Source organism: Orycteropus afer, unplaced genomic scaffold, assembly GCF_000298275.1.
Source record: "Orycteropus afer afer isolate SDZICR_OR568_19922 unplaced genomic scaffold, OryAfe1.0 scaffold00006, whole genome shotgun sequence".
In the NCBI taxonomy this organism is placed as follows: domain Eukaryota; kingdom Metazoa; phylum Chordata; class Mammalia; order Tubulidentata; family Orycteropodidae; genus Orycteropus; species Orycteropus afer.
This window is the reverse complement of record NW_006921593.1, coordinates 26,035,744-26,048,168: the sequence shown is the minus strand read 5'-3', so window position 1 is coordinate 26,048,168 and position 12,425 is coordinate 26,035,744. Positions and strand designations below refer to the sequence as shown.

General features: G+C 50.3%; 1 protein-coding gene across 1 annotated transcript in view; it reads left to right on the top strand.

Annotated features, from left to right (window-relative positions):
• The first annotated feature begins 10,770 nt into the window (after positions 1-10,770).
• SAG (S-antigen visual arrestin) overlaps positions 10,771-12,425 on the top strand; it is a 39,729-nt gene continuing 38,074 nt past the window's right edge. Inside the window, exon 1 of the mRNA XM_042781322.1 lies at positions 10,771-10,842. Coding sequence (XP_042637256.1) covers positions 10,771-10,842 — 72 coding nt within the window. The remainder of the gene's footprint in view (positions 10,843-12,425) is intronic.

The window sequence follows — 12,425 nt, the reverse complement described above, 5'->3', positions numbered from 1 at the left end:
AACAACACCATCCACTGTCATCTTTGTAGAAGGAACATGTTGAACCTCACGCTTAAGAGCTGCGTCCTTCAGGATTTATAGGTAAAGACCGGGCCCAGGGGCTGCCAGGTTGGATTGGCCTCACAGCAGCTGCAGGTATGTCAGGGTTGGGCTGTGGGCTCCACAGGCTGAGTTATCCAGAAGTCAATTGCCACATAAGAGATAGATGACAGATGCTAAAACCAGCCATTGTGTCCACAATACCACATTGCCATTAACACCAAACACTAGGCTATACAGATAAACACATAAACACCTGAGATGATCACACGGGGCTCAGTGAATAGAGGTATACTCTAGACCAAGGATAGACTCAGCTGAGGCTAATCTTGTACAGACACCAGTGACACAAAATATCTGCAGTCCTTAAAGAAACAATAGAAGACAGACAGAGTAATCCCTCACAGACATCCCAACACTATGGGAGAGAGAGCCAATAGAGCTACTACCTCAGGACCATAGTACTGGGGTACACCAGACTCAGTTGGCCCAACAAAATACATAAAAGCGTTGCTCCACATCCTACATTGGTGAGTAGCAGCTGGGGTCTTAAAAGCTTTCAAGCGGCCATCTAAGATGCAGCTAATGGTCTCCCAATGTCGGAAGCGAAGAAGAACACACACACACACACAAAAAAAACAAGGGCATTTAGAAGCAATCAGCCCTAGAACACGATGGCACTCGACACCAGAACTGGATGGTGCCTGGCTACCAGTGCCAGCCACTCAGGGAAGGATCCAATCTGGAGATCCTAGATAGAGTGGGAGGGAAACCGAACAAAATCCAAAAATTCAATAATGACCAGAATTACTGGTCAGATGAAATCTGGTGAGACTCCCAATACTATGGCCCTAGAATGCATTCAGCGCCTGGAATAAAGCTCACCCCTGGGGCAGGCTCTCAGCCCAATAGTTAACAAGATATACACGCAGACCACTCAACCAGGATGTCGCACCCACACACTCAATGGTAATACATCCCTTAGAGCAGTAGACCATGGGACACCAGAGGACCCACATTCGAGCTGAGGAGATGCAGCAGACAAGCTCAGGCAGCGTGGTGTCGGTGGCCAAGGCTCGGCAGGGCGCACGGCGCTCACAGTGTGCTTAGCGGCTGCTGATGCACTTCGTACTCATGGTCACCCTGTGTGTGTAGACTGGAACCGTGCTCCATGGCGTTTCCAAGGCTGACCTTTCAGAAGCGGATTCTCGGGCCTGTCTTCCAAGCTGCCTCTGGGTGGATTAGAACTGCCACCCTTTCAGCTAACAGTCGGGCGCTTAACCTTATTTCTGCCACGAAGGAGTGCCTGCTTTTCTCTGTTTAAAATTTTTCTAATAAAATTCCAGAAAAGGCAAAACTCTAGTGACAGAAGGCAGGTCGGTTGTTGCCTGGGAGGGTCGAGGAGAAGGTTGACTGAAATAGGTGCTGGGGAGATTTGTGGGTGATGGTAGTGTTCTGTCTTGAGTATGGTGACGATCACAGCTGCGTACCATTGTCATTCCTCTTCAATTTGTCATTCCCAGAATAGTGGGCTATATGACTGTTGACTCAAATGCCAGTGCCAGTCCTTTTCAGCTCACTAATGTCTAGAATATCGATTTCATGTGCTCCGTTTCATTTTTCACAACTTCTGATTTTCCTAGATTCGTATGTCATACATTCCAATTATTAATGCATACTGGCAGCTGTTTCTTCCCGTTTAGAGTTGTGCCATGTCAGCCAATGAAGGCCCTGGAAGCTTTACTCCATCCACATCATTAAAGTCGAGCCTACTTTGAGGAGGCAGCTCTTCCCTGGTCGTACTTTGAGTGCCTTCCAACCTGAGACACTATATCAGACAGTGTTCCACTGCTATTTGTAAGATTTTTACTGACCAGTTTTTCAGAAATAGAGTGCCTCATGGTTCTTCCTAGTCTGTCTTAGTCCAGAAGCTCCATTGAAGCCTGGCCACCATGGGTGACCCTGCTGATATGTAAAATACCAGTGGCATAACTTCCAGCAACACACTAGCCCCCACAGTGACAGATGAGTGGTGGCTTGCCTACAACCAAGATTAGTTAACATGACTATCATTCAAATTTATGCATAAACCACTAGTGCCAAAGATGAAGAAGTTGAAGATTTTTACCAGATTCAGCAGTCTGAAATTGATCAAACATGCAATCAAGATGCACTGAGAATTACTGGTGATTGGAATGTAAAAGTTGGACACAGAACAAGAATCAGTAGCTGGAAAATAGGCCTTGGTGATAGAAATGGCGCCAGAGATTGCATGATAAAATATCGCAAGACCAGCAACTTACTCATTGTAAATACCTTTTTCCAACAACACAAATGGTGACTGTACACATGGACCCCACTGGATGGAATACACAGGAATCAAATCGACTACATCTGTGGAAATAGACAATGGAGAAGCTCAACATCAACAGTCAGAACAAGGCCAGAAGCCAACTGCAGAACAGACCATCAACTGCTCATACGCAAGTTCAAGTTGAAGCTGAAGAAAATTCAAACAAGTCCACAAGAGCCAATGGACGGCTTTGAGTATATCCCATCTGAATGCAGAGACCTTCTGATTGAGATTTGTCAAATGATGTTTTTCCAATTCTGTTATTCCTTCGTAGTTACTAGCTCACATTGCTTTTTAAAGGAAAGCTTTCTCTCTTAGAAATTAATATGTTAGCTCAAGTTTAGCTCGAACTAAGGAAGAACCACCAGTTGTGGCACTGTTGTTGTGCAGCGGCTCATTGGCTCATTCCTCATTTCTGATGAGGTCCCTGTTCTAGACCTGGAGAGGTCTCCTGGTGTGGCTCCAACAGAAATACCACAAGGGGGTGGTTTTAACAAACAGAAATTCATTATCTCACAGTTTAGGAGGCTAGAAGCCGGAATTCAGGGCACTGACTGTGGGGTGAGGCTCGCTCTCTGTCGGCTCTGGGGAAAGGTCCTTGTCTCTTCAGCTTCTGTTTCCTGGCTCCTTGGAGATATCCGTGTGTTTGGACATCTCTGTCTCCGTCTCTAGGCGGTTCTCAGTGCAGCGACTCTCGGTCTGGGGGACGCGCTGTGCTCCCCGCTCTTCTCTCTTGCTGGTCGTCAGGTCCCTCCTGTGCTCACTTCCGTTTCCTTTTATCTCCAGTAACAGACAGTGTGAGTCACATCCTAGGGAATCTCCCCTTACAGCTGCTCACGCTGTGACCTGAGTGAGGAACGTCTCGCAACCCACCTGGACATCTTTACAGCTGATTGGCTGATCCCCTCAGATCATGTCATGGGGATGGTTACATCATTACATACCTGCCAAGCCTCTGAGGATCATGGCCCAGCCAAGCCAAGTTGACATGTATTTTGTTGTTGTTGTTATGTGCCATCGAGTCGGCCCCGACTCATAGCGACCCCTCCTTGGGTTTCCGAGGCAGTATCACTACGGAAGTAGGAATGCCCAACCTTCCTCCCGAGGAGTGGCTGGTGGGTTTGAACCGCCAGCCTTCTGGTTAGCAGTCAAGTGCCTTAGGCACTATGCTACCGAGCTCCTAGGGGGACACAATTCAATCCATGACAAGAAGGAAGAGCCACAAAACAGACCAAGGACCGTAACTGTTGAATTGTGAGCCCTGGTGGGGTAGTGGGTAAGGCATGTGGCTGCTAACCAGAAGACCAGCAGTTCAGACCCACTGGCCACTCCGCAGGAGGAAGATGGGGCGATCTACTTCCGTAAAGATTTACAGCCTTGGAAACCCAGTGGGGGGGTCACTATGAGTCAGAATTGACTCAATGGCAGTGTGTTTGGTTTGGGGTTGGCGGTAGAGTAATTAAGCCCTCAGTTGCTAACCAAAAGGTTGGCAGTTTGAACCTACCAGCCACTCTGTGGGAGGAAGATTTGCAGACTGCTTCTGTAGAGATGATAGCTTTGGGAACCCTATGGGGGTAGTTCTCTGTCCTGTAGGGTCCCTATGAGTCAGAATCAACTCTGGGGCGAGGGGCAGTGGGCAGTGGGTTATGCTGAATTGAGGTCCCGAGGCTACATAAACAGTTTGCTCTCAACTGCTGTCTGAAGATTCGAGCTGCCCAGTGGGACTGCGGAAAAAGAGGCCTGAGAATCCGTGTGCGTGGAAACCACAGCCAAGAGAGCCCTGCAGAGCAGTCCTACTGGGTGCCACACGGGCTCAGAGCAGCCTGATGGTGACTGATGACGATGTGCCGCCCTGAGCTGCCTCGGGGACTTCCTGATGGCAGTGTCCGTAGAAAGCGAAAGCGGGATACGTCCACCTGGGGCTCAGAGGAGGACTGTGGACGGAGGCACGTATTATGGAGTAAAGCATGTGGGTGCTCACTGCAGCCGTGGCAGCTCTCAGAGGACGTGTGTGACCTCAGACGAGAGAAGCGATAGAAAAAATAGGAGCTCTGGTGGTGCAGTGGTTAAAACACTTGGCTGCTAACCAAAAGGTTGGCAATTCAAACTCACCACTATCTGCTCTGCAAGCGAAAGATGAGGCAGTCTGCTTCTGTGAAGACTGACAGCCTTGGAAACCCACTGGGGCAGTTCCACTCTGTCCTCTAGGGGCGCTGTGGGTCAGAATCGACTCCACAGCAGTGGGTGTGGTTTGGGCTTTGCTTCCGTGAAGACTGACAGCCTTGGAGACCCTGTGGGGCAGTTCCACTCTGTCTTCTAGGGGCGCTGTGGGTCGGAATCTACTCCACAGCAGTGGATATAGTTTGGGGTTTTATAGAAAAACAGATGACCTCTTATTATTCATGGACTCCATATTTGCAAATTTGCTTGTTTGCTAGAATTTGTAACCCCAAAATCAATACTTGTAGCACTTTTGCACAGTCACTCTCAGACTCGGCAAAGTGACAAAGAATCTGAGTCACCCAACACGCATTTAAATAAATGAGAACAAATTGGTGTACTCCTGGAACTTACAGCCTGGGAAGGAGGGGTGGATAGTAACGAAGAGAGGTCAACCAGCCACCTCGTGTGCTAGCTGGGGATAAGTGCCATAAGAGGAACAAGGCAAGAAAGGGCAACAGAAGTGCTGGGAGGGGTGGTTTACGAGAGGGTGGGCAGGGTGACCAGCGATGACCTCCCTGGAAAGGGGACGTTGAGGTGAAGACTGGACGGCCGTGCGGGAGGGGGCCATGCAGCCGCGGTGGAAGGACTGGTCCAGAAGAGAGAGCAGCAGGTGCCAAGGCCCTGGGGCAGGAGCCTGCCCAGCACCGAAGACGAGCCAATTGGCTGGTGGCCTGGGGCGAAAAGGGCTAAGGCAACAGTGGTCAGAAGTAAGGCCAGAGGGAGTAGGCCAGCCGTCGGTTTTCGTGGCTGATTTCCAAAAGCTGGTTGCCAGGCCTTCATTCCCAGTCTCAGTCTGGAAGCTCTGCTGAAACCTGTCCCCCACGGGTGACCCTGCTGGTGTGTGAAATGCTGGTGGCACCACTTCTAGCTTCACGGTGACACGAGCCACCGCAGTCCGACACACTGACAGACGGGTGGTGTCACACCCAAGGTCACCGCAAGTTGGAGCCGACTGGAGGGCACCAAATAGGACAATAGAGCGAGCCCAGGTGGTGCCTTGCCTGATGGGAGCAGGGGGTGGGGTTGGAGGTGCTGACGCCCCAACAGCGAGAGCGGGCTCGCGGCTTGACTTGCTTCAGTCACAAATGTATGAGTGACTACAGCATCTCATGCACTCGTCCCTGAGTAGCACTGGGAGCCGGGCATGCTGGGAACACAAAGGGTTCCAAGGCGAGGGAAACAATGACAGCCACCAGCCTGCGTGGAGCCTGGGGTTGAGTAGGGGGGAGACTGTTAACAGGTTGAATTGTGTCCCCCCAAAAATATGTATTGTAATTCCTGACCCTCAGACTTGCAGACAGGAGCCATGATAGTGCAGTGGGCTAAAGCACTCAGTTGCTAACCCAAAGGTCAGCAGTTCGAACCCCCCAGCCACTCCGTAAGGGAAAGATGTGGCAGTCTGCGTCTGTAAAGGTGGGCAGCCCTGGAAACCCTACGGGGCAGTTTTACCCTGTCCTGCAGGGTGACTGTGGGTTTGCATGTTTGGTGTACTTGGGGGCAGTGTAGGGGTGTCTTCAGCCAGTCACCTTGGAGATGAGAAGAGCAGCTCAGACCCACAGGGACGCACAGCCAGACTGGGGCCCCATGGAGACCACCAGGGTCCTGAGAAGCAGAGGCTGAAGGAGAAGCACCTCCCCCCGGAGCCGACAGGCAGAGTGCATCCCCCAGAGCCGGGGCCTTGAATTCCGACTTGTGGCCGTAAACCAAGAAAACACAGTTCTGGGCATTGAAACCACCTGGGGTATTTCTGTTGCAGCAGCGTCAGGTGACTCAGATTGGTGGTGGCGTGAGGTGGCGTCGAGTCGGCTCTAACTCATAGCGAGCCCGTGCACAACAGAACGCAACACTCCCCAATCCCGCGCCAGCCCCACGATCCCTGACATACCTGAGCCCGTCCTTGCAGCCACCATGGCAGTCCATCTGGTTGAGGGCCTCCCCCTCCTTCGTCGACCCTCCACCCCACCAACCATGACATCCTTCTCCAGGAAATGGTCCCTTCTGACAACATGACCAAAGTAGGTGAGACAAAGTCTGGCCATCCTTTCTTCCAAGGAGCATTCTGGCTGCACTTCTTCCAGGACAGATCTGTTAGTTCTTTTAGCAGTCCACGGTACTTTCAGCATTCTCCGCCACCACAACTCAAAAGCATCAACTCTTCTTCAATCTTCCTTATTCATTGTCCAGCTCTCACATGCATAGGAGGCTACTGAAAATACCATGGCTTGTTCCAGGTGCACCCTTGTCTTCAAAGAGATGTCTTTGATCTTCAGCACTTTAAAGAGGCCGTAGAACACTTTTCTGCGCCACAGTCCCACACCACTGTGCCTCTCAGCTCAGCTGGGAGGCTCCCCTGAAGAACTGATTCCCGATCTGAAGTCTGAGGGCAGAGTCAAGGAGGTGAATGAGGGAGTGGATTATCTAGGCAAGGGGCAGGGGCAAAGGGAGTGCAGTGCCCCTCAGTGTGGGAAGTGGGGCAGGGGCTCAGGCAGGTCCCCAAGGTGACGGGAGCTGTAACCAGGAGTGATGGATCTGGGCTTGGCAGGTCCCCTGCTGTAACGGGGACCAGCCTGGAAGGTGAGTGGTGGGTCTGATGAGGCAGTGGGATGTTATGGTTCAGGGAAGCTATAGTGGCGACACGGACTTAAGGACCACTGCATCTCAACAATAGAAAGACGTACAGCCAATCCAAAAACAAGCAAAGGGCTTGAACAGATGCTTCACCAAAGGAGGTATGCCCGTGGCCAATAAGCACATGAAAATATACTCAACGCCATTAGTCGTTGGGGAAATGCCGAGGAAAGCCACAGCAGATACCACTGCACTCAAAAAACCAAACCACACCCACTGCCATGGAGTAGATTCCGACTCACAGCATGCCTAGAGGACAGAGTGGAACTGCCCCACGGGGCTTCCAAGGCTGTCAATCTTTATGGAAGCAGACTGCCTCATCTTTCTTCTGTGGAGTCTGGTGGGTCTGAACCAGTGACCTTTTGGTTAGCAGCAAGTTGCCTTAACCACGACACCATCCGAGCTCCTTACCACTTCACTAGGACAGCTAGCATCAGAAAAATAGAAAACAGTAAGTGTTGACGAGGGTGTGCAGCAATTGGAACTCATATCCATTGGCTGGTGGGATTATAAAATGGTGCAGCCACTGTGAAAAAGTTTGGTGTTTCCTCAAAGAGTTACATTTACAATTACAATAAGACCTAGCACTTTAACTCCAAGTGTACACGTCAGACACTTGAAAGTGAGGACACAGACAGATACGTGTGCACCAAGGTTCACAGCAGCACTAGTCACAGTAGCCAGCAGGTGGGAACACAGCCCAGTGTCCATCAGCAGACGTTGGTGGGTAAACAAAACATCTGTCCACACAGTGGATAATTGTTCAGCCGTGAAGAAAAACGAGGCTCTAATACAACACGGATGAGCCGTGGAAACACATGTTGAACGAAGTGTCACCCAAGCACAGGTCAGATGTAGTCCCACGTCTGTGAAATGTGTGGGACCAACAGATGCGTGGAGAGCAGAGTGCATCCTGGTGACCAGGGCGGGTGGGAGGTGCAGGGTTACTGCCTAAGAGGCACTGAGAGTCTGTTGTTGTTGTTGTTGTGTTCTGTCGAGTCGGACCCACACAGCATGATGAATGGGATTAATGTCATTGAATCGGACACGTGAAAAAGAATTGGCAAATGCTGTTGTTCCATCCAGAGACCCCGGTGCATGCGTAGGATAATAAAACTTGAACAGCACAGAGGTGATCATGTAAAAAAAATACATTCTCCCCTCGCCCTCCAAAATAGAGAAAGAGGGAGGCAGGGATGAGGACAGGACAAACCAGGGTGGAGCGGGGAGACACGGGCCGATTGTGGAGTCGCGGGGAAGAAGGGCATGGGAGTCCTGGGGGTTGGCTGGGGTGGAGGGCAGGGGCCTTCCCAGACAGACGGACAGATGGCCGGGACTCGTCTCGAGGTGGGCATTTCCCCGACCTTTGTTACATCCCAGCCTCAAGGTCACATTAGCTGTCTGCTGCAGTTAATCAAGTTTGTTTAGCCCTTGAAAATCCCCTTCCAGTGCGCCCTTGAAGGAAGGGATAATCAGTCTATTTCCAGAACCCAAAGAGGTTTAGGGTCGAAAGGAGCTTTCGTTGCCCTGCTGTGCCTTCCGCCTCGCCTTCCCCAAGCTGGTGTGACGGCTGGTGCGTCTGTGCAGACCCCCTGTGAGCAGAGGGGTGCTGCCTAATGCCGAGAACTGCTGAGACAGCCAGTCCCCCACCTCAGCGCTAATCCAATTGCCATCCTGCTCCGTCAGTGGCTTTGGGCTTCTGGGCGTTGGGAGTTGGGTGGCTGGCCTCCGCTGGGACCGCCGACGAATCCAGCTCCACACGCGTCGGCTCGAGCCGGCCTGGGGGCCACCAGTAGACAGCCCGGCTCCTTCGGGGTGGCTGCCGGCTGCTGCTCCTCGGATCCACGAGGACCTGCCCTCGCCACCTGGCCCGTCTGCGCGCACGCAGAAATCACAAGGTACGTGGCAGCCAGCCCAGGCCGCTCAGACGCCCGGGTGGGGTCACGACAGTCCCTGGGTGGCGTGAACAGTAAGACATTCGGCTGCTAACAATGGGTGGGGGCCGGGAGCACCCAGAGGCACCTCGGAGGAAAGGCCTGGTGATCACCCCTGACCGGTCACAGCCATTGCTGACTCCGCGGAGCACGGTTCCACTCTGAGCTGCAGACTCAAAGGCAGCTGCTTTTTTGGCTAGTAAGGAACCAGCTGCTATGCTGTGGACTCCAGCCCACAGTAACCCCACGTGTGTCAGTGCAGAACCGCGCCCCCCCAGGGTCTTCAGTGACTGAGTTTTGGGGAAGTAGATCACTAGGCCTTTCTTTCAGATGCCTCTGGGTAAACTCGAACCTGCAACCTTTTGATTAGTAGCTTAGCCTTACCAGCCTGGGACGTTCATTAATAATAAAGTATCAATAGTTGTTCATCAGTTCCAACAAGTGTACCATAGGAATGCAGGATAACTATAGGGGAGTCTGGGTGGGTGGGTGGGTGGAGGGGGGATGGACAGAGGCTCTCGGGGACCCCTGCACTTCCTGCCCTGTGTGTGTGTGTGTGTGTGTGTGTGTGAGAACCTAAAACTGACCTAGAAAGTCTACTGAAAAAACGAAAAAGTGAGTGGACAGTTGAGTGGGCTTTTTCATGGAGTTCAGTCGGTTCCAGTGTCGCTTTCTCTGTCTCAGAGACTTTGCTTGGTAAGGAAACTGAGTGACTTAAGTCCCAACCGCTAAGATAGCCCCACGGCTGTCTGTGGAACTGGGTTGTGATGAGAGAGCCATCAAGAATGGGAAAGAATGGCTTAGGGGAACAGCCACACAGAACGTTTGGGGAGCTTTTTCTGTGTGCCACAAGACACTGCAATGATAGAATTTGAAATTCCACCTGGGGAGGTGTGACATTGAGGACAGTGTGGTTCAGTGGTAGAATTCTTGCTTTCCATGGGGGAGATCTGGGTTTGATTCCCAGCCAACGCACCTCACGCACACCCACCCCCCATCTGTCAGTAGAGGCTTGTGTGGGGCCATGGTATTGAACAGGTCCCAGCAGAGCGTCTAGACTAAGAAAGGCGAGGAAGAAAGCTCTGGTGACCTACTTCCAAAAGTTAGCCAGGGAAAACCCTGTGGACCACAGCGGTTGGATCCGCAACCGATCACAGGGCTGGCGCAGCACCGAAGAGCATTTTCCTCTGTTATGCACGGGACTGCCACGAGTTGGAGCCAGCTGCACAGCAAAAAGAGAACAGCGAGTGGAATTTATCGCAGGTTGGGCAGAAAGTAAAATCTTCTCATGTGAATCGAGCTGACTTCTTAAGGAGGTTGACAAAGAAAGCGTTCAGGCTTACCCAGAAAATGAGAGCATCTATTTTTAAAAAGTAGGTCACGGTAAAATACAAACTAAACAAGGCCTTGTTAGTCCAACACGGGAGTTGTGGCAGGGAGAAGGGAGTGCTCGACGGACGTACAGCGTCTGACGACTGGATTTTACATCCAGAATGTTCTTGACTTTATATTTAGGATCTTGTGACGTTTTCCCAGCACCCTTAATACCTGTTGGGTGTCCCAAACTGAAAGAAGCTGCTAGAGACAGAAAACATGGCAGCCAGTGGGAAGACAAGTAAGTCTACACAAAATGTCATCTTCAAGAAGGTCTCCCGGGACAAGTCGGTAAGTGACACCGGAGGCAATGGCTTTATGGAAATGAGTGTAAAAAATAAAAGGAATGGAGCCCCTTTAAGAATAGGTATGGTCACCAAGACCCTGCTCATCAAGGGAAGGGCTGTGTCTGTTGCCATGTCCATCTGAGGTGGATAGGAAGTAGAATAGAAACCAATGAGTGGATTGCAGAACCACTTTAGTCCTGTGACCCTTCATTTTCTCCCCGTCTCTCAGTTCCTACCCCTTACTCCCAACTTTACTTCTTTTCCTAGCTGGCTTGAACCCATGACCTCTACGTTGCAAGCCCAATCTTGTCCATAGCTGTGACTCACTTGGAGAGGGCTGTCTTGCTTGGTGAAGTGGAGGGTCAGTGAGAAAGGGGAATACCCTCAGTGAGGTGGCTTCACACCGTGGCTGCAACAGTGAGTTCAAGCACAGCAGGGACCGTGAGGATGGGGCACGAGTGGACAATGATTGGTTCTGTTGAGGTGTATCCATACTGGAGGCTATAGTTTTTGATCATCAAGAAGTACTTCAAGTCTTTTTCACTTACAGCAAGCAAGGTTGTGTCATCTGCATCTCACATTTTGTTAACGAGTCTTCCTGCACTCCTGATGTCGTGTTCTTCTTCATATAATCCAGGATTATTTGCTCATCATACAGATTAAATACGTATGGTGAAAGGATACAGCCCTGACACACACCTTTCTTGATTTTAAACCATGCAGTATTCCCTTGTTCTATTTGAATGACAGCCTCTTTGTCTGTGTACAGGTTCCTCATGAGTACAATTAAGTGTCTGGAATTCCCATTCTTCTCAATGGTGTCCATGATTTGTTACAATCCACACAGTCGAATGCCTTTGCATAGTCAATAAAACACAGGTAAACATCTTTTTTGGTCTTCACTGCTTTCATCCAAGATCCATTTGACATCAGCAAATCCCTTGTTCCATTCTTCTTCTGAATCCTGCTTGAATTTCTTGTAGTTCCTCATCCGGGTATTGCTACAAGTATTTTTCAATGATCTTCAGCAAAAAATTTTACCTTGAGTGTAATACTAATGATAAAAAAACAAAACAAAACTCACTGCCGTTGAGGCGGATCCAACTCATAGCAACCCCTCCTTGGGTTTCCAAGGTGGTATGACTGTGGAAGTAGATTGCCCAAACTTCCTTCCAAGGAGTGGCTGGTGGGTTTGAACTGCCAGCCTACTGGTCAGTACACAAATGCCAACATATGATATTGATTATATCCCACCTGAATTTAGAGACCAACGGAACAATAGATTTATGCGTTGAGCACCAATGACCGAAGACCAGACGAGTTGTAGGATGACATCAAGAGTATCACACATGAAGAAAGCAAACGGACCTTAAAAAGACAGGAAAGGAACACTGCAAAAATAAAAATAAAATAAAAAAAAAAACAGGAAAGGAAGAAAAGACGAAGATGTATGTCAGAAGAGACTCTGAAACTTGCTCTTGAATGGAGAGTAGCTCAAGCAAATGGAAGAAATGATTAAATAAAAGAGCTGAACAGAAGATTTCAAAGGGTGGCTCAAGAAGACAAAGTAAAGTATTATAGTGAAAT